The sequence below is a fragment of the Dunckerocampus dactyliophorus genome, chromosome 5 (genome assembly GCF_027744805.1).
Source record: "Dunckerocampus dactyliophorus isolate RoL2022-P2 chromosome 5, RoL_Ddac_1.1, whole genome shotgun sequence".
In the NCBI taxonomy this organism is placed as follows: domain Eukaryota; kingdom Metazoa; phylum Chordata; class Actinopteri; order Syngnathiformes; family Syngnathidae; genus Dunckerocampus; species Dunckerocampus dactyliophorus.
Genome location: NC_072823.1, coordinates 3571691 through 3593568, shown reverse-complemented (window position 1 = coordinate 3593568; position 21878 = coordinate 3571691). Strand labels below are relative to the sequence as shown.

The window sequence follows — 21878 nt, the reverse complement described above, 5'->3', positions numbered from 1 at the left end:
CGATAAATGAAGGACGACTGTATTTGCATTTATGTATCTAGCCATTTTATGCTTAAATGCTTAATATAGGCCAAAAACATATCAAACGCGCATAAATGTAAATTTTTTTTAACCGTGATGGAGTGAAGCCAAAAAAGTCAAGCGCAAAGTGTCGAGGAACGACCGTGCATGTCTTCACATTCAGGATGCTCCAATCAGGGTTTATGCTGCCAATTCCATGAGTAAAACTGGCCAATACAGATGGATTAACTGTAAAGTGTTCAATTTATTTATGATGAGTGCCAGGAGCACCGTATAGGGGGGAAAATTAAACAATAATTTTCATTTGGCTCGAATAAAATGTATTCACGGACATAGAAAACCATGGCTACTATGAATGATAATACAGTAATATGGAAGTGGCAGTGTGCAAGGCATTATAGGAAGCGCACATTAAGTGCTTTAGGCAAACCTCGCAATTCAACCTATAGTGCCTCGTTTTTCACAGTGTCCGCATCAGCGAGGGAGGTGTGAATGTTAAACAGCTGCCTGCTACTTGTTGATGTCCAAGCAAAAGCTGTCGTAATTCTACATTTGATCAAATGTACTGAGAGATTTGTCAAATCAACCCACTTACGTACGTAGATGTTCAGACCTGTCTGCACCCTTAATCACCAAATGGTTCTATTGACGCTCATTGTATTTGGCTCAGCGGGAATTTTCGTTTCCGTTTGATAACACCCCTCATGCATAGAAGAGATCGGTGTTGACCATTGAGCGACATGGTCATACTGGAGACTTGCAAACAGACTTTCTCCCACCTCTAGTAACTAACATATTGCAACAGGGGATGTGAAAAGGTGCGTAGCTCGATAAATTTGTGCAGTATCATTTAATTTTAATAGTAACCTAGGTGCCCTCGCCCACATGCGGGGAAGAGCACACAGTGACCTTACAAGCACATTGTCATGCTTGCACAAAGATGGAAGGTCGAGCCAAGCGTTGAGCAGCGGGGGCTTGTCTACAAGCGATATTGATCATCTGTCTGTTCACATCCACCTCAAAGGCGAAGTGGCCGTGCTTTTGTTCTCCTCTGCATGTCCACTTCACCCACAGCCGTCCTTTCCCACCGAGTGCTCCCTCGATGGCCACAAAATCCGGCCACCTCTTGACCTTTCAGGAGCGGGCCAATGTCCTGAGCACAAGGCCTGAGGACTGGCCTTTTGTTTTTGCCCACAACTCCCTACCCAGGGTGCTTTGGGGCAAGGACAAAGGGGCATTAGGTGGACAAAGAGACAAAGCGTGGAGGGTGGCAGACACAGAGGGAGAAGGAAATAAGGAAAACAAAGCGCTCAGAGCATCAGCAGTAATTACACAACGAGAGGGAATGTCAAACCCCTGCAAACACAATATGACAGCTGCACTGCAGGCACAACAGATGGAAAATAATACTTCATTTACTTTGTATTATTCTGAGTGGGATGTGAAACACAAATATACAAACACAAAAAAAAAAACATTTTTCAAGCGGTGTTGGGAGCAATGGCGGTAAAAATGCTGCTGTAATGGTGAACCTCAGCAGTGAAATATGGCGCATTATTATGCACTGATATCAATGTCAACTGTCACCACTAATACACAGGAAGCTAAATAGCTAGTCAGCAAGAGTTGCGGTGGCTCACTCTCAGGAAAACACTGCACCCTAGTGGTTTGGTAGAGAATTGCAAGCCCCAAGCCAGGCCCTCAGGCCCAGGGAGGTGCAAATGTTTTCCAGCGACGGCCACTTAGTGAAAAATGAAAGGATGCAACTTTGCCACGTTGATATTTCATAAAGCAACATGCTGAGAAGTTAAGCTGCATACTGCGTATTTTAAAAAGATAGCCTGCATCTCAGCATTGTGAAAAAGCGTATTATCAACTTTGGTCTTTGCTCTTTGTCTTCCTGTTTTTGTTGTTATATAAATATTTCAACTTTCTTCTGGTTAATTTTCTTCTTGTAATTATGTCTCGATTCCCATAATATTTGGACTTCAATCCTGTAATATTATGACATTTTCCCCAACCTAATTTTCCAAAAATTACGACTGTTTTGTTTGTTTCTCATAATATTATGACTTAAAAAAAAAAAAAAAAACTTCTTTTCGATAGTTCAACTCCACTCTATTAAAATGGCATTATTTTTCCCCATTATATGAGGAGTTTATTCCCGTAAAATAACTTTTTTCTCTTAGTATTTTTACTTGTGTTCCAGTGTTTTTTTCCCATTTGTGCTGTTTTTGTTTTTAATTTTCCAACTAATTCAGCTTTGTTCTTGTAATTATGACTTTGTTCCCATAATATTTGGACTTTATTGCCACAATATTTTTTTTTCAACCAACTGGTAATTTTCCCCAAATTACAACTTTATTTGTTGTTTTGTTTCTCACAATATTACGACTTCAAAAAAACCCATCTTTTTCTTTAACAATTCAACTTTATGCTATTACTAAAATTATATTTTTCCTCATTATGACGCTATTCTCATGATTACTTTCACATAAATGTAACTAATTACATTTATGAAGTAATTCCGTTATCAATTCTATGACTTATTTTGGGAAAGTAACTCGTAACTGCCTTTTTTTTTTTTAGTAGTTTGTAGGGATGCACTATATTTTTTTTGTTGGCTTTGACAAACTGTAACTGTAGATTTGCCCTCAGCAACTATCAGGACATCACTACTATTAAGAAAACATTTTTAAAAATTGCGGCGACTCAGAAATCCAAACTGTGGCTGGAATGGTTTTCTACCTTTCTTTCGGCCTTTCTTTGGCGGCACGGGCGTCTTTGTGGGCTTTCGGGGCGGCGTCGTGGCGAGGTTTAGCATGTTGAACGGCAGTGTTTTGTTTGTCGTCGTCGCTAAGTGTTTGTGGAGCGTTTGGTGCATGTTGTGGGTGAGGCGTTTGAGGCACTCGATCTACGCCATGTTTTTTTCCAAGACATGATTACTAAGGGGTGGGGGAAATAATTGACACTGACGATTGTTAATTGATTCATAAATGTCAGTAACCGATGCTGAAACAAAAACAAAAAGACTGAAAGCGGAAGTGCCGTCCGGACTGTTTATGGTGGTGCACCGAAGTGTAAGATGCTACCAAAATGGCTGAGCGTAAACTCGTCTGGAAGCACTCTGGCTTTCACGTACTTGAATGTAAAAAAATGAGCTGGACAAAAGCCAGACAATATGCAAGCTTTGTCATACGAGCTTAAAATATTTTGGGAACACGACAAATATGAGAAACCAGATAGCACGTTTCCACCCGAACCAGGAGGAAAAACAGCCAGCTGAAGTTGCTGCCAACCAGAGAACCATCGAGCAGGTGATAACTCATTTTCCACCCAACTCGGAAAAGTGTTTCTGCTTGGAACACTTTCATTGCGAAGGATTTGTGGCCGTATTCGGTTGTTGAGAAGCAGGGCTTTCGTGCTTTGTTGTGCACTTTGGAACCCAGATTCAACGTCCCATCGCAACCTTTCACTGACACTGCAATTGTGAATAAGGGCAGCCTAGTTTTTTTGGTTCTTCATAACACACTGACGTCTGCAAGCATCATTCTTCTTTGAGAGCCGCTGGTACAGAAATCTATATTTTGCATGAAAGCTGTTTTTGACTTTGTGATACCACAAAAATATTATTTTGTCAGAGATTCTATGCTCAGGATTTTAGTTAGAATTCAGAAGTCTATTCTTTATTTGTGAATAATGGCCGATTTTTTTATCGTTGGTTGGTTACTCAGAATATGCTGAAGATTGTTCATTTTATACACGCTGCTACTGGTGCACCTGACTTTTGCTGCTGGTTCTCTGCAATGGGGAATATGTGGGTCGATGTAACCTTCCAATTGTTAAAAGATAATGGAAGTAAATTAATCTGTTTCCTCTTTATTTTAATTGTGGATCGTTACAAATATGCTTTGTTTTAGTCGTACACCGTGAGTAAAAAGGAAAAAATTGACGCATAAAAAAACTGACAAAAAAAGATGAATGTTATCATCGCATCGCAGGCCTCTGAATCGTAATGGCATCATTGAATCATGCGTTGGCCAGAGATTCCCACCCCTCGTCTTTACAGCACGTCACACGTAGGAGAAAAGGCGCGCTTGGTGCATTGGTGCACATGCTGAAGGGTTTGGGGACAGCTGCCAGTCATGGCTGCTATTGGCTGACAGCTTGGCTGAGGGAGGGGAGGTGTTGGGGGGGTTAGGGCGGTGAGTGTCAGGGTGTGTGTTTACAAAACAGACAGCCACCTCTGCTGCTGTCATGATCGCTGCCTCTCCTACCACCTCACACCGGGGAGTGAAATACTTGCTGAAAATGGAGGTAAGATGGATTTGCCTGTTTGATAAGATGATGCCATACAGACTCCCCATGTATGTCCTTCATCAAAGCCTTCAAAGGTTACTTCAAAGTCACATCATAGGTGACATTCTAATAGGAGGTTGTTATTATGTGGGTACTTGCTTTCAGAGGGCTTCGGTGGGTGGGGTGGGGAGTTTGTGTTGCTGTAGACAGTTAAATGTTGCCTGATGGTTTAGCTGCAACCTGGCGTATTTGGGCTCAGGCTTCCGCTTTGTGTGCGCAATGTAAGGAATGATGCTGGTCAGCAGAGCGAAGCAAGCTCGTGGATTTATCGAAACATTCTATTTGCGGCCGAGACACTGCTGCTATAAATGTTTAGCACACACACACACACACAGGTGCACAACTTTTGTTTGCAATGCAAAGGTTGTTTTTATATAAACAGAACATTTGGTGCACTCTCATTATGTATTTATTTAATTGAAATTCTTTCTATGGCAAATTGAGAAGAACTTTGAAGTTGTCGCTAGGCAGATTTCATAGGACTCAAGTTGTAACAATTAAAAAAAAAAAGGAATATGCTAGATAAAATGCACCCGTGGTTCCATCTGGACGGTCTGTCAATATCAGGTATCCATTAGCTGTCTTTTTATTAGTGTGGCTGAAAGGAGGCATTGATCGTTCTAATTCTGTGACAGTGAAACTGTGAAGTAGGTTAATAAAAGACGCCACGCGCCATTGATTGCTTGCTGTTAAGGGGAAATTGTTGTGGGCGGGGGTGGTGAGTTAGACTGACTTAAAACAGATAAAAGAAGTAGGCGGGAACAAGTGCGAATGGATGACAAGAGGAAGTGATCATGTGGAGGACTTTCTGCACGGGTTGGATAACTGAGCTTTGCGTGACTTCAGGGATATCCTGTAAATGTTGTCTTTGTTGCATCCAATGTGAAGCTAAATATGGTGGTACCTCTATTTGCGTTACGTTTGTTCCAAAACGTTTTTCCCATCGAACATAATGTAAATCCAGTCAATCCGTCTTTCTAAATGAGGAATGAAATGGACAAATTAATCACTTTTACCTTTTATTGAAGACTCAACTGTGATGAGTGGAGAGGGACTCCATCTTTCTACTTTGCGATTTTTTATTTTTTTTTAAAGTAAGCAGATTCTCTCTCCTTCTTTATCAAACTGCTGGCACTCGCAACTTTCTGTTGGCCCCACTGGCATGTTATTTAGCATGTTATTTAGCATTTTTTTTAGCAGTCGCACTCAAAAAAAATGCACGGATGGCGAGTCACCAACGCGTAGGGTGCTTTGTTTGGGCACTCGCGGAAAGATACAGTACCGACCAAACAGACTAGTTTGTTATGCTTAACATTGTACAATAACCGAGACAGCGTGCAAAAACCGTGGCAAAATTCTGGCGGAAACCTGACTCATATAAAAAGTGATGTTTGACGCCTGAGGATTCTCAAATAGAAGTTGATCGTTGCCTCTTTGGGTCCCTCCATCAAACACAGCAGTAAGTCTTGGTCCTGTGCAGGTCATGCAGGTGGTACGGGAGCAGATCACGCGCACACTGTCCACCAAGCCCACCTCTCTGGAGCTCTTCAAGATCAAAGTGAATGCCCTGAACTACAGCGAGATCCTCAAACTGAGGCAGACGGAAAGACTGCACCAGGAAGAGACGCTTGCTCCGCCTGTACTGTGAGTTAGACATGTGCGAGTCACGAACAACTCGTTCAAAACTCCAAAAGTTTTTACTGAATGGGTACTCGCGGGTACTCCCCTGCTACCACTAGCTACAGTTAAAAAGGACCATGTCCAGGACTCCACCACTTTTTTTTATTAGGAGCACAGTGGCCCCTAACTTAACATTTTAGGAGCACAAGCAGAACATTTAGGGGTGAACACCAAAATCGAAGTAAAGTAAAGTAAACTGACTCGCGGGTGCTCAACAAAGACTAGTTTCACTGACTCACTGGTGCTTGATGAAGACTCTAGTTGCACTGACTCTCGAGTGCTCTATGAAGACTAGTTTCACTGACTCACGGGTGCTTGACAAAGACTCGGGTTGCACTGACATGTGCTCGCAGAAGGCTTGGGTTTCACTGACTCGTGGGTGCTTGAAGAAGACTTGCGTTTCACTGACCTGCATGTGCTTGCAGAAGACTAGTTTCACTGACTTATGGGTGCTCGACGAAGACTCGTGTTGCACTGACAAGTGCTCGAAGAAGGCTTGGGTTTCACTAACTCGTAGGTGCTTGAAGAAGACTTGCGTTTCACTGACGCACAGGTGATCGAACAAGACTTGCGTTTCACGGATGCACTGGTGCTCGAAGAAGACTCGCGTTTGACTCACAGGTGCTCGAAGTAGACTCGTTTCACTGACTCACGGGTGCTTGAAGACTCGTGTTTCACTGACTCACATGCACTCGATAAACACTTGCATTTCACTGACTCACGGGTGCTCTCAGAAGACTCGCGTTTGACTCACGGGTGCTTGAAGAAGGATCAGTTTGACTCACGGGTTCTCCAAAGAGACTCGTTTCGCTGACTCGCGGTTGCTCAAAGAAGACTCGCGTTTGACTGCCTCGCATGTGCTTGACAAAGACTCGTGTTTCACTAACTCCCGGGTGCTCAAAGAAGACTCGTTTCACTGACTCACGGGTGCTCAAAGAAGACCCGTGTTTCACTGACTCACAGGTGCTCGACAAAGACTCGCGTTTCACTGAGTTTCTGCGCATGCACTTTGTGACAAGTGACTCGAAAACCCGAATCACCTCAGAACTGGAGTCAGTTAAAGGAATGGAGTTCCCCATCACTACTGTGAGTAGCAGGATGATCAAGATGGTTTCCATAAGACACGTCAGCATGAGAGACCTTTTGACCCGCACTGTGTTGAACAGATGCAGATACGTTGTTAATTTTTGAGTTTTAAAAAAATCCCCAAAATGACCACCTGTAACACACACTGAGCATGTACATGAAAACATAAAAACTCCCTGTTTATACTATTTTTCAACAATAAATATCAGTTGTCCCAAAATCACAAAATGATCAGACATATAGTTCCCACATCCTTGTCTAACTGAAGGATAGTTGGCAATGCGCCAGACTTTTTTTGTTGTTGTTGTTGTTGTCACAAAGCTGTCCTCCATAAAGTGTTGTGTGTATTTGTGTGCCAGTGAACTCAAAGAGCGTCTAAAGCCTGAGCTGCTTGACTTGATTCGTCAGCAAAGACTCAACAGACTGTGTCAAGGAACCATGTTCAGAAAGATTAGTAGCCGACGCAGACAGGGTGAGCTTGATATATATTCATGCTACTTTTTATTTTTTGGTATCATCATCTTACTGGCTTGTGTTCCCTCCCCCCCAGACAAACTGTGGTACTGCCGTTTGTCACCCAATCACAAAATGCTGCATTACGGCGACGTGGAGGAGGACACGGAAAATCCCCCGATTGAGACCCTGCAGGAAAAGAGTGAGTGTCGTCATTGTTGGACATGTAAAAAAAAAATAAATAAAAATGCATACATATGCTGAACGGTTAAAGATAATTAAGGATACAGGGCCAATTAAAAAACTAGCTAAGGAGTGTACTAGTACTAGTACTAGTGACTAGTTAATGTGTTGATCCTGTCCAGTTCCGGTGGCGGATATTAAAGCTGTGCTGACGGGCAAAGACTGTCCTCACATGAAGGAGAACAAAGGCAAACAGAACAAGGTCAGCAGCTCTGCATTTCTATATAATGTTGAAGAAGAGATGCCAAGAGCCTCACTGTCCACCGTGTGTTGCATCTAGGAGGTGCTGGACCTGGCCTTTAGCATCACCTACGACGTGGAGTACAGCCTCAACTTCATCGCCCCGTCCAGAACTGACGTGAGTCCACCTCATCTCATCAGCATTGACGGGATAATAAAAGTGGACACGAGTAGAGCGTCTGTCTCTTGTGTGGCAGTTCTGTCTGTGGACTGATGGACTCAACGTCCTCCTGGGCCGGGAGATGAGCAGCCAATCCATGCGCAGCGAGCTGGACATACTCCTCTCCATGGAGATTAAGCTCCGCCTCCTGGATTTAGAGAACGTCCCCATTCCTGAGAGCGCACCCGCCGTGCCCAAACCGCCCAGCAACTACAATTTCTGCTACGACTTTAGCCAAACGGAGCAGTAGAGTGTGCACCACCAGTGTGTGTCTGTGTAAATATATGGTGTGTGTGTGCGCGCGTGTTTGTGAGTGTGCGCACACTTTTTTTTTTCCACTTAATGACAACAAAAACATGAACTGTGCTGCTGCTGTGCTCATCCCACATAGCTTGACTGAAGTGCAATTTTGCTTTATTTTTTTTACCAATCTACAGATTTTTGTCTGACCATCAAGTCTTTGTGGAAAAGAGTTAGACCCCATGATCTTATTATACTGTGCAGAAGCACCAAAAAAGACCTGTACTTTAATTTTTTTGTAATGATTACACTATATTTTACCAATAATCTGTTTGATTTATGGAATATCCCTGCGTGTAAATCGGCTTATTGAGGCAATAGATTTGTCTCATAAAACTGGCTGTACCTTAAAAAAATATATATATTTTCAGTGTTCATCTTAACAAGGTAGAGCCTAAAATATCCCTTTTTGTGAAGACATATGGTACACATTGGATAAATGAACATACTGTAGGTACACCATTCCTAGTATATTGTAAAGATTTCATAAATGATGTATTTTAAACAGGGTACGGATATGTTGTCTGCTTCAATTCCCAACATCCTGTGCTGTTGCTGACACCTTGCAGGCTTCACTACAATCCTTGTGTGAAGGGACGCGATTAAATTCACACAGTTTGGATGCTTTAACATGCATTTGTCATGCCACTCTGCTTTATTTTTTTTTTAACTGCTTATAGGAGATTATTCATCAGTCACAGTCATCATGGTTGGTGCATTGTGTCAAAATACCATCGACTAGACAAGTATCTCAGGGTCTTGTTCACGAATGAGGGAAGGTTGGAGTGTGAGGTCGACACGCGGATCGGCGCAGCGTCTGCAGTAATGCAGTCGCTGTACCGGACCATCGTGGTGAAGTGAGAGCTGAGCCGGAAGGCAAAGCTCTCAATTTACCGGTGAATCCATGTTCCCACCCCCACGAGCTTTGGGTCGTGACCGAAAGAACGAGATCGCAGAAAATAGGGTGGCTGGACTCACCCTAAGCGATAGGGTGAGGAGCTCGGCCATCCAGGAGGGGCTCAGAGTAGGAGCCAGTTGATGTGGCCAGGGCATCTGGTCCAATTGCCTCCCGGACGCCTCCGTGGTGAGGTGTTCCGGGTATGCCCAGCCGGGAGAAGGCAGTGGGGCAGACCTAGGATACACTGGAGGGATTGTGTCTCACAGCTGGCCTGGGAGCACCTTGGTGTCTTCCCGGTGGAGCTAGAGGAGGTGGCTGGAGACCGGGAGGTCTGGTCTTCCCTGCTGAGGCCGCTGCCCCTGTGACTTGGACTCACATAAGTGGAACAAAATGGATGAACCACAGACTCATGATTTACATGCTAGTTGGGAGACTCTTTTTTTATAATAATAATGCAGGATCTAACATCTGTTAAAAAAATAAAGTTAAAGGTCTCACTTTTTTTTTTTTATGATGAGTGCATGGCTAGCACCATGAAATGTTGAGGCTGCGCACTGAGTGGTGATTGCCATCTAAATACAACTTAATTAGCATCAACAGAATACATCTGTTTATACATTATGTCTTATTTAGAGTATATACCAGTATTTCGTAATTATTCCTCACTGATCACATGCTCCTGCAGCCTTGCAAGGAGCGTTTCATATTTAATTCACCCATTGGAATTGCTGTGAATAATGGAAGTTGATTGAAGGTTTGAAAATAGATAAATCGATGTGCATACCTAATAAGTAAAGCCATGTATTTTTGGGGTGCACCCTGTACAAAGGCATGTCGTCACCCACCTGAACAGAATATCCCTCACAAGTTGCAGATGACCCTGCGTTGTGGACAATGTGGTGAAGCTCGAGCCTCCGTATTTGTTGAGGAACATCCAATCAGAGAGTCAAGTCAGTCCCGCTGTGCAGCTTGTAATGGACATTTTCCAAAAAGGGCAGCTGTGACTGAATGAGGTCCACAGTGGTTCCTGAGACACTGTTGCACATGGACACGTCCAGTGTTTTGAGTCGCTTGCAGTGCTGAGCCAGCAGGAACAAAGATCTGCACATCCATACATCAGTCACTAAATTTGGGACTTGAAGACGTAGTACTTGGAGCAAAGTGCTGACTTACTTGTCAGTGATGTTATTGCAAGCGGAGAGGTCGAGATGCTGCAGTCTGGGGAGGTGTGGGGCCGCCTGTGCTACGCCGTGGTCACTGATGTGTGCACAGTAGCTGAGGTCCAGGCTGGTGAGGCTGCGGCAGTGTCGGGCTACGTCTGACAAACTGGCGTCTGTAATTTCAGGCAGCATGGACAGAGACAGATGTTGGAGGTCTGGGTAGCGCACCACCTGCATTCAAAACAAGTCATGAGTCCTGTTTTTTTTTTTTTTTTTTTTTAATTTAACATGGTGCCTATCTGATGACTCCACTACCTGTGTGATGCTGCTGTCAGTCAGCTTGCAGCAGGCGGACAAGTTGAGCTCCCGCAGCCTCCTAAGAGCTAAAAGTGATGCCCCTGACTGCTGTTTGAACCGCTCCAGGTGGTCCTGCGTCACCATCTTGGGCCGCTCCTGAAAAGGCAAGCGAGGAGGCTTGAAGAAGCCCATGTTCCCAAAGGTGCGTGTGAACCTGGGGCCTTGGTCCTCCTGTCAAGGAAGGATCAAGAATGCTTAAAAAGGTCCCCTATCGTGCAAAAGTGACTTGCTAGATTCTGTTTATGAGCACCAAATGTGTTTTTCATGACAGCTTAACTATGAGAAAATGTAAGAAACTATTAAAACATACAGTCATGAACCTGCCTCTAGCTAGATGAGCCTGCCCTGTGTACACACCCACAAAAAAAGAAGAGGCTTCATTACACATCTTTAAATAAAGCCTGGTGTTCAGTCAACTATCTGGCAGTCAGCAACGGAAGTGGGAGATGTAAGCATTCTAATTTGGTCCTTCCTTTAGCAGATAGGCTAACCTAGCATTATAAAATGTGAGTGTAATGTCGTGTCTTCCTGTCCCACTCCTTGATGATAATAATTCAGCAGTATTTCCACAAGAATAAAGTTAACATTTTAAGAGGAAAAAAAGTTGTAATTTAACAAGTCGCAATTTTAGGAGAATAACGCCATTTAGATGCACAAAGTTCAAATATTAAGGAAAAAAATATTTTTGAAAGGGTTGTAATATTATGAAAAACAAACAATTTTGTTTTAAATTTATAAAATTCAGTTGCGGCAAAACGTATGTTACAAAAATAAAGTCCAAATCTTAAGAGAACAACAATTTAAAGAGAATAAACTCGTAATATTAATTAGGAAAAATAATGTAACTTGAGTAGCACAGAGTTGAAATATAAAGAATTTTTTTTTTTTTTTTAAGTCGCAATATTATGTGAAACAAAAGAAAATCAAGTTTTAATTTTTGGAAAATTAAGTTGTGAAAAGAACAAAAAAAATTGGGGAATTAAGTCATATTACAAAAAACAAAACTGAATAAGATTATGCAGAAAAAAGTTAAAATATTTGGAAAATTAAAAACAAAACAACTGCAAAAATGGAGAGGGCAGCTTTTTCACCTCTATCACAATGCTGAGATGCTGTTTTTTCTTGAAATATATATCTACATGTGCTGCTTTACAAAATATGAAAGTGGCATCCTTTCATTTTTCACAATGTGGCCCTTGTTGGAAAAAGTTTGGACACCCCTGTGTGATGGATGGCATCTATTAGGTTAGGCAACTGCAGTTACAGCGCAGTATATCAAAAGTGGATCAAGCATTATAGCCCATAGCTCATTAGCATTAAAGCTACAGACACACAAAACAGCTTTTCAGATGTTGCACATTCTTGTGCAATGACAATTGAGGCATTCTATTCTATTGTATTCTACACTATTTCCCTCTGAGGCGTATTTCAAATTGATGAAAAGTACCAATAAGATAATAACACTATACTACTACTACTAACACTACACTAATAAGACTGTTACACCCACGTTGTAAGAAGGAGAGGTTCCGCAGGTCCTTCATACCGACCGCTGTCAGGCTCTACAACACCTGCACCACCTGAACCATGTTGTAGACACTATGCTTTCTTTACACTGTTCTCTTTACTTGTCTTGCTGCTGTAACAAGTAAATTTCCCCGCTGTGGGATAAATAAAGTACATACAATACAATACAATACAATACAACAGAAAAAATAAGAGAATAAGAATAAGTGAATAATAAAACAATAGCGCTCCCTATATATGGGCTTTTCACCTTTTCTTCGTCCAGCTCACATGCGCTGGTCTCCACCATGCCCAGCAGACCCCAGTCCGTCACCTCCTTGCAATCACACAGTCGGAGCACTACCAGGCCGTGCAGGTAGGAGGCGATGGCGCGCACCGACAGATCGGTCACGTTGGCACAGGAGGTCAGGTCCAGGTGACGTAAGGTGTTCCCTAGAAGCTGTGTGAGGGAGAAAACAGCCTCATCCTGCGGGGAGAAGACGGAGATTGTCAAATAGTTTTGTGTTTTTTTTGTTTTGTTTTTTTAAAACACAAACTTGACAGATGAGACTGAGACGGACCCGGATGTACATGCAGCTCCTGAGGTGGAGCTTCTCCAGCTGTGTTCGCTCGGTGCGACGAGACAAACCATTCACCATCTCTGTGCCGCCCACAAGAGGACACTCCGATAGATCCAGACTCTTTAGCGATGAGACCGACACCAGGTCTTCCAGTCCTGTACACAACACCAACACCGTTAGCCATGTCTCTCAAAAACAAGAACATGTTTGATGGCTCGACTCCTCCCTCTGGAACTACCGCCCGTAACTGCACTGACCTATCTGCACGTCCCATAAGGAATGTGGATGATGGGCAAAATTCCAAACAAAGTGCAGTTTTCAAGAGGGGGTGGAAAAGTTAACACAGGTACGAAGCCCTGCACAGTTTACACACTTCACACCTGTTTACCATTTACTCTTTGGCACGACCTTGGCGTGCAAAACTGGGCACCGCTTTAGAAAAATACGCTGTATGTCATAATAATAATAATAATAATAATAACAGTCTGAACTATTAACTAAAAGGAAACCTGTTTCAGTGATCCTCCAGTCACATGACAGAGATAGGTGTGTCAGTGAGTTCAGGCCTTGTGCGATGGCAAGCACGGCCCTGCTGGTCAGCTCAGTGCAGCCACTGAGGTCCAGTCTCTGTAGGCTGGACTGGTGCTTGACCAGAACCGCCACGGAATAGTCTGTCAGCTCCTTACAACTTTGCAGACACAGCTCCTCTAAGGCGAGACCTTTGACCTGTAACACACACACACACACACACACACACTCTCATTTGAGCACTTTTTGACTACAGACATTTGATTTAAAAACTCCACAATATTTGTATTTTTAGCATTAAAAAATAGAATGTCCATGCCCTCGTACTGATTGACTCACATCAACATAAGCGGTTGTTGACTTGCACTTGGGGACTTTCTGACAATTCAGCTTGCAAAATCTCAAATTTGACTGGTGGGTGTGCCTTTTTACATCCACAGTACAAGATGAGCTTTTCTGACCTGGGCAATGCTGCGAAGTGACTCGTGGGTGATGGAGGTTCTGCTGAAGTCCAGAGCGACAAGGGTGGCGGTCTGCTCCGTCACCAACTTCCGCACATTCCTCAGTGAGAGCAGCGCTGAGGAAACCTCCACGGTTCCCACCGGGCATCCACGGTAGGGGTCAAACTCAAAAGCGATGTGGCAGCCGGCCAACGAGAGGCGGCGGAGGCGTGGCGTGCAGCCCGTGAGTCGGTTGAAGGTGAGGTCAGAGAGATAGCGCAGGTTAGAAAGGTCGAGTTCCTCTAGGCCAGACAGGGCCGACCTGACCTACAACACAACGGAAAACATTGATGATTTTTGGAGGAAAATGTAGAATGCGAGAATTATACGTTTATTTTGTACACACGTCAATGCTGTATGTTACAGTGGGACTCGTCTATGTGGAACAACTCTTCAAGGCCTGTTCTATCATGTTCTTTTTCTAACAAAAAGTGGCCGCCTAAGTAGACATTGGCATAATTCAATTTAAAAAAAAGTTTATTTGTCCCCAGGGAGCAATTAAATGATGTGAATTAAAAGGTGATTTAGAGTCAACCGCTTTTGGAGGGGCATTGACTACAATCTGGTGGTTCCAGTTACCAACTTTGCATCAATTAATGTGATCTTGGCAGTCATGTGATGTGACATTGTACCTGCCGCCTGTGCTCCTCCTTGGAGAGGAAAGCTCCCGACATGAAGAGGCTGTCCAGCCCTCTCAGGTCGAGCCTGCGGAGGGAGGTGAGGCGAGGGAGGAGGGCCAGCAGGGAGGCCTCAGACACGCTGCTGCCAGGCAGGGCTAAGCTATCCAACTTAGGGCCCAGACATAAACCCACCTGAAGGAGAGAGGGACAGACGCATGACATGTGGAGGTGTACTTCCACTATCCTGCAAAGACTCTCTTCAAGATATGTGTAGGATTTATTGCCACCCAGAAGACGATTTTTGCAATCAGGTCATAATCTCCGCTGTAGCTCAGTCCGAAGGTCTTTGAATGGGGTTTGAGGTCAGGTCTCTTGAGTTCTTCCACATCAAATTCATCAAATCATGACCTTGCTTCATGGAACAGCAAAATGACTCCCCCTAAACTGTAAAATTATCCAAAGTGTCTGGAAGATGACGAGCCCAACACTATTTGAATGTGAACTAATTATGAATTGTGTGTCTCAATGCATTTGACAATACAGCAGGGGTGTCCAAAGTGTGGGCCGGGGGGCCATTTCAGGCCCACAGCCATACAGGTATCCCTCGCCACTTCGCGCTTCGTCTTCACTCTGTCACGTTTTTTGAAAAATGTATTAATAAACGATGCTCTTTTGTGGTTGAACGCGGCCTATTATTAGTAAAAAAATATGCCTATTTAAGCACATTTTTTGTATTTATTGCCTAAATTAAGCATCTAAACTAAGCCAAACTAAAATTCAACTCTGAACTCGTGACGTGACTTCCTGTCTGCCGCCTACTCCACTCCCCAAGCAGGGGAACACATTTACAGCAACACACACAAACACAAGTCTTATTTCCTCTTATTATGTCTACTATTTTGAGTGTAAAGGTGACTATAGGGGTGTTATTTCATGTCTAGATGGCTCTAATAATGTTGAAAACTGTATTTACAAGGTTTTGAACCAGTTTTCAATGCTCCAACTACAGAAATATTCCATTTATAAATAAGGAATCCTACTTGGCGGAAATTCACTTATCACATTCAGGTCTGGAACACATAAACCGTGGTTAACAAGGGATTACGCTATGCTAAAAATACAATTAAACAAGAAAACTACAAAAAAAAACAGCAGCAAAAATGAAAAAACGCAAATAAGTCGAGAAAAAGCTGAAATGTTGATAATAACACTAATAATAATTTGCTTTGTCGACTGTAAAGAAGAGTAAACCTACGGAGAAAAATTGAATAAAGGAATATTTGGATCAATGCTGACCACATTTATGGTGTAGAGGTCGAACACATTCTAGGAAAGGGGTGTCCAAAATGCAGCAGCAATTGTGGCCGAGAGCTTGTATTTTCCAGGCCAATGACACATGTTAAAAATACAATTAAACAAGAAAACTACCAAAAAACAAACAAACAAAAAGGCCAGAAAAAGTTGAAATGTTGATATCAATACACTGTAACACACTTTGCAACCCCGTGTGCTTCAGTATGCAGTCCTCAGCGGAAAAAGCCTGGACACCTCGACTGTGATAAGTGAATTTCCGCAATGTAGGATTCCTTATAAATGGAATATTTTCACAGAGCACCGAAAACCTATTTACGACATTCTAAGTACGGTTTTGAACATTATTAGAGCCTTCTAGGCATGAAATAACACCTTTACACTTGTATTACCCAATATAGTAGATATTGTATAATAACAGAAAATAAGACATAATATAGAGTCACACGTTAGCATTGGGAGAGTTCCCTGTTTTGTTTTGGGTTTTTTTTACTTCTGGGACTTCTAATGTAATGTAGCTTTCTTAGAGTCACACAGAGTCTGACGTTCTTTAAAAGTTTTATTGCCTCCACAGAACATAGTTCAGCTTGCACCCTTGTCTCCTCCTCGCTCCTCCCACATCAACACTTCCTCTTTATCCACCAATAACATCAACAGCGAGATGCGTTCACAAACATCAGAAGTTAGTGATCAGTGTAGAATACTACACATTAATGTGTCTTTAAGTGTCTTATACTTGTATTTTAGTTCAGCCATTTGAATGCCCAAATGCCAAAAATATGTACAATCTCCTTAAACGTTTTTTTTTTTTTTTAAATAAAAGACTGTATTCAACCACAAAACAGCATTATTTATTAATATATTTTTCAAAATATGTGGCAACGTGAAGCCAAGAAATCTGAACTCTAAAACCCTGAACCACATTGCACGGCAGTAAAAGAAACAAATAAAACTCAATTTTGAAACTTTGACTTGCACAATGACCCATAAAGTTGTCCTTGATTCAAGCCGCTCCCTATAATGAAGGTTTTTGTGAGATGATGCACCAAAAACTGACCTCCATCAGCAGAGATCTGGACAAGCTGAATCCATCCAGCTGGCTGATGATCAGGCTGCAGCGAGACCTTCGTCCCAGGCCCCTCACCAGCTCCAGGGATGAGGCTGAAGCCGGAAAGCAAAACGTGACATTTTTCTACACACAAGAGAGAGACAGACGAGAGGTTTGCCCTTCACACTACAATCAATAATGACATGGCTGATTTGTGAAATGCATGCGGCACAAATGACCTGGAAACGCAAGTCCAGGCTGGCAATGTACCAGCTGCGGCAGACAAGTGAGGCTTCCTTTCTGTCTGAAGTCGGGAGAAAGCCCAGCATGTAAACCAGGATCTGTGAAGAGTGCAAGGGCGGGACATTAGATTGGAGCCATGACAGCTTCAAACATCACTTTCTACTACAAATGTTTACTAGGGTACAATGGGAAAAAATAATGACGACAATAAAGTCATTATATTATCAGAAAGAGTCATAACTTTACAAAAATGAACTGGTACTATATAAGACAAAAAAATGCTGATAAGCACAGTGTCTGATATTGCTTATCCTGAATGAATTTATTTATAACACGCCATCATCTATTATATATTCCATATTTGTTCATTTTACAAATCAGAGTGAACTTTCCTTCTGAAAGGTAGATTACTGAGACACAGCAGGGTTAGGATTAAATAAGAGCTATTTCTTCCTACTCCTTTTTGGACATGCTGAATTGTGCAAGTAAAAGCAGAAGAACTAAAGATATCAATATCATCAGGCTAGTATCGATTCGATACTATTTTGAGTCGATCCCCTCCCACCAGCTGTCAACGACACTTTTTGTGTAACAACACGTCCACGTTAGCTCTCTCTAATATAGTTGGTGACTAGCATCTCTTTTAACGACCTCCAGGTTGACTCACCTCCAGGGGTAGCTCCGGTGCTTCCGGTGAGTCCTCCTCATCGCTGCCTTCCATCTGTTAGACGTAGCCCTCAGGGTTCTGACATTCAGGTTGGTCTACTAAACCATCACAGAGCAGCTAACGGCTGACTAGCTACCTAGCCTGGATGCTAAAGTTAGCTACTGGCTAGCAAGCTCACTCGACTCAGTCTCATGATAACACTTACGAATAATATGACCAACGTCGTGACAATGGAGAGCTGTGAAGAGCCATGTCAACAGCTGCCACGTCGATAAGCTGTTTTAGTGTATAACACAGCCTTCGTGGAAGTGTACAGCGCACTGTACACATCTTTTATGGCGCCGCGCCGGTCCAATGGTGGGTCAGCTGACAGCGATGACGTCACAACAGGGCGGGGAAAACCTAAAACAGGAAGTCTTTCGGGCTTTTGTTTTGACTGTCTTAAATGTAATAACTTTTCAGTATTAGATACACACTGTATGTGCGAGAATCGGACTTAAACTTACTAAAGTTTAATTTCATTTAATTTAGGCTTTAATTTTCATCCTTTTTCAGTATGATATACATATTGTATGTGCGAGAATTGGTTAAATTCCCATTTAGTGGTGTACAGTTTACAATTTTGTATACTTTGTGTGTGTGTGAGTATGGGTCTCCCGTATATACAATTGCATTCACTATAATTTAATCCTCATTGAAAATTCTGTTTATTTGCAGAGTTTATTGACTTGCAATAAACTACAGGTGTCAAACTCAAGGCCCGGGGGCCACATCTGGTTCACCAGCCTGCAGTAAAACAACAAAAAAAGAGCATTCTAAATAGCTCAACACATCTGATATTACAAATGGTCACATAAAAAAAAATTGCATTGGTCATTTATTGACATTTTGTACATATTGAAAATAAATGTAGTGTACAATGGAGATTGAATCATTTCAACTTCAGCTGTAAATGCCCCTCAAAAGCTAATAAGGACGCTGGCTTGCTATTTTTCAGATGATGAACTTTTACCTTTACTTATGTGGTTATAAGTCATTCTGGAAATGTACTCTGACATTTCTTGGGACCAACAGTTGTTAGTATGTAGGACGCCTTAAACCAAAGACGAAACCAACCAACCACGTTGCCAACCACACACTAGCTCATGAACTTCGTACATTTCACTTCTTGGAAACAAAGTTTCCCCTACACCTGGATTTTCCCTCGCAATGTGGGTTCGTACGGGAAATGAAACATTTTTAAGTGTACACAACCCTAACCTAATTAAGTGCATGAGGGATGTCTTTATAAATGCAAGGTTTGACAGCCATGCAGTGACTGCCCGTTATCTAATTCCATCGTAATGGTAATGATGATATATTATCTGGCCTAAAGTATTGAACAAAAACAGTCAAAGGGAGGATTTATTTTTCTGGAAGATTTTATTAAACGATGGTTTCTTTAGTTCCACAGTAACCGTGTAAGTAATATCACCTGTGCCCTACTTTAAATGGGCCTTTAGTTGTAGTTATTGTTTCGATACATCACCGGGCGCTGTGGTCATTGTGTCCTTTCGCCCTGTACCAGCTTGCTAAAGGAGCAGGCTCTCAACAGTGGCGGTACCAGTAATTTTTCATTGGAGTGGCCAAGGTGAGACCATTACTCACAAAGGGGTGGCAAGAAGTTGATACCTGGCCATAGAGCCACCCCGTAGCTCCACCACTGCTTTTGGAGCGTCTGTTAGAGCAATTAATAGCTGAGTGGGGTGCAAAGGACATGTTTTCAATGCAAAGTTTCTGGATTCTGCTCCCCATCATGCCGGCCAAACCTGCGCAGGGCATAATACGGAAATGGTTGCCATCGGCACTCCTATTTTAACGCTAGACTCTTTACATGTCCATGTCCACTCTGCTACAGAGAGCTTCCGATATTAACAGCTTTATGTGCTGAATCACGCTTCAGAATTTAAGTCCAAGTCAACACTGTGAGAAAACTTGACCGGAACCGACCAAAGTAATCATGGAAAACTTACCTAACCTTGCAGTTCATGCAAGGAGCGGTCTATTGACAGCTACTCCACACAGAAAGTTGTGTGCTGCAGTGAAATGCCGCGTTTGTCATGATGGTCCCCCGGCTGTGGGGGTGACAGGAGAGTGCCCAAGGGTGGCCACGGCCACTCCGTAGCTCCGCCACTGGGTACACGTCTTACTAATGTATTCTATTTTGGCAAACCGGATGTACCTTATTGTGAAGGGCACTCAACAGAATGTAAGTGACTAAGCTAAAACCACAGAAGTGTTACGTTGAAGCACTATCTTTTGGCTTTCAATAAAAAAGGTGAACGTTTAGTTCCAGAAAAGACATTCCTCTCTTGTCATCACTAAGAAGCTTTCACTCCACCGCACAGAGTATTTGCTTGGCTTGAGCTTCTGACCTTGTCCGTCGGTCTTCATTAAGCTTGAAATTCATAACAGACTATATTTCTTTGCAAAGAAGCGAGCATTACACCTTAAATATTTATTGTGAAAGACTGGAAAACTTTGCTGTTGTTTCCATCCATACATTAACAGTAAGTCATGAGGACAGCAGCTACTTTAGTTACAAGTATGAGCACAGCATTATGATACACATACAACATATGAATGATAACCCAGCCTACACACACATACTTACACTGGCCCACACATTCAAAATGATAAACATTATTTGGAAGGTTTGTGTATTTACAATAAAATCATCTATACCAGGGATGGTCCTCGGTTTACGACGTTCCGCATTAGGATGTTTGTGTTTACAAACTCGCTCCCGTAAATGAATCAAAAAAGTAATTTTGGTCTGTAAACACAAGACTCATTCGGGGACTAGTTACAACACACCGAGGAAGGCGGACATCGCTTATTAGTTACATCTTTACACAGTGCGAGTGACTTCTTATTACCCCATCCAGGCATAAGTTCCAACACACACTAAAAGTCGGCTTACATCACAGTCTAGGAACGGAACTCTTTCGTAACCCGAGGACCGCCTGTATATGGTGGAGGTATTTTTACGTTTATGTTAAATCCAACTTTACTTGATATGGACTCTTTTCATAGATAGATTTAAAAAAAAACACATCACCAGTGTAAGCTATTGACATTAACACAAAGTAAATGTAAGGCAAAGTTTAAATTTACAAAAAAAAAAGACTGTAAACATTTATTGTTCAACAACAGCAAAAACAAGACATGTTATTGGTTGTGTAAAGAAATTGTGTTAGGTTTTGTTGCTAAGGAAATGTGTTGATCAGACTAAAAGCCTGAATTGAAGCAGCTAGTCAACAGCAGTCAGTTAATAATGTGGTGAATTTTACACGATCCTTTTCTGATGCAAGTCCTTCACTTCCTACCAGACGTTGTCTTTTTATCGCCGCACTTTCTTTCCTCGATCGGTCGCCTCCTTCTCTGCGCCCGTTCCCTCCTGTCTGTCATCTACTGGCAGCATGTCCTCCGTGTCACTGCAGCACTGGGACGCGGAGAGCGACATCTCAGAGTTGTCGTTGTAGCATGCCACGGTGGAGAGGAATGTTGTGGAGCTGGCCAAAGTGGGCGAGGGCGTGGAGATGTCCCTGTCCGGGCCGGACGTGTAGACGGGAGATGGAGTATGCAAGGGGGAGGAGATGGACGCCTGCAAGAGAGATGTAATAGAGTGGAAAGTCAATACTGTATGTTGTGACAAATGATGAAATGCCAGGTGCATCAATCACCTGAGTAAGATTGCCTCCTTTTTCTCTCAGGGAAAGAAATCACATACGGTAGTGTGAAAAAGTGTTTGCTCCCTTCCTGATTTCTTTTTTTTTTTTTTTTTTGCATGTTTGTCACACTTAAATGTTTCAGATCATCAAACAAATTGAAACATTAGTCAATGACAACACAACTGAACACAGCAGTTTTTAAAT

General features: G+C 42.6%; 3 protein-coding genes across 19 annotated transcripts in view; 1 reads left to right on the top strand and 2 right to left on the bottom strand.

Annotated features, from left to right (window-relative positions):
* elmo3 (engulfment and cell motility 3) overlaps positions 1–10873 on the top strand; it is a 28579-nt gene extending 17706 nt beyond the window's left edge. The window contains exons 1-7 of one of the 2 annotated variants that reach the window (XM_054775603.1): positions 4219–4338; positions 5861–6024; positions 7506–7618; positions 7697–7801; positions 7965–8044; positions 8123–8200; positions 8280–10873. In XM_054775603.1, coding sequence (XP_054631578.1) covers positions 4279–4338; positions 5861–6024; positions 7506–7618; positions 7697–7801; positions 7965–8044; positions 8123–8200; positions 8280–8492 — 813 coding nt within the window. In that variant the 5' untranslated portion in view covers positions 4219–4278 and the 3' untranslated portion in view covers positions 8493–10873. Of the gene's footprint in view, positions 1–4218; positions 4339–5860; positions 6025–7505; positions 7619–7696; positions 7802–7964; positions 8045–8122; positions 8201–8279 lie in introns of those variants that run through there. The other variant, XM_054775602.1, reaches the window with a different exon arrangement.
* fbxl9 (F-box and leucine rich repeat protein) overlaps positions 1–18322 on the bottom strand; it is a 41463-nt gene extending 23141 nt beyond the window's left edge. For 2 of the 8 annotated variants that reach the window (XR_008570341.1, XR_008570339.1), the window contains exons 1-11: positions 17962–18322; positions 17291–17392; positions 17061–17195; positions 14705–14884; positions 14034–14339; positions 13554–13770; positions 13045–13199; positions 12735–12950; positions 10916–11128; positions 10614–10831; positions 9521–10541 (exon numbers count right to left, since the gene is read on the bottom strand). Coding sequence is in view for 3 of the 8 variants with exons in the window: in XM_054775605.1 (XP_054631580.1) it covers positions 10379–10541; positions 10614–10831; positions 10916–11128; positions 12735–12950; positions 13045–13199; positions 13554–13770; positions 14034–14339; positions 14705–14884; positions 17061–17195; positions 17291–17392; positions 17962–18015 (1959 nt within the window). In the remaining 5 variants the exon portion in view is untranslated. Of the gene's footprint in view, positions 1–3742; positions 10542–10613; positions 10832–10915; positions 11129–12734; positions 12951–13044; positions 13200–13553; positions 13771–14033; positions 14340–14704; positions 14885–17060; positions 17196–17290; positions 17393–17961 lie in introns of those variants that run through there. The other 6 variants (XR_008570340.1, XR_008570343.1, XR_008570342.1 and 3 more) reach the window with 6 other exon arrangements.
* Positions 18323–18936: 614 nt separating this feature from the next.
* Positions 18937–21878, bottom strand: part of LOC129181084 (cyclic nucleotide-gated cation channel beta-3-like) — a 41855-nt gene continuing 38913 nt past the window's right edge. For 3 of the 9 annotated variants that reach the window (XM_054775768.1, XM_054775774.1, XM_054775775.1), the window contains one exon: positions 18939–21607. In XM_054775768.1, coding sequence (XP_054631743.1) covers positions 21344–21607 — 264 coding nt within the window. In that variant the 3' untranslated portion in view covers positions 18939–21343. Of the gene's footprint in view, positions 21608–21878 lie in introns of all 9 variants that reach the window. The other 6 variants (XM_054775772.1, XM_054775771.1, XM_054775777.1 and 3 more) reach the window with 4 other exon arrangements.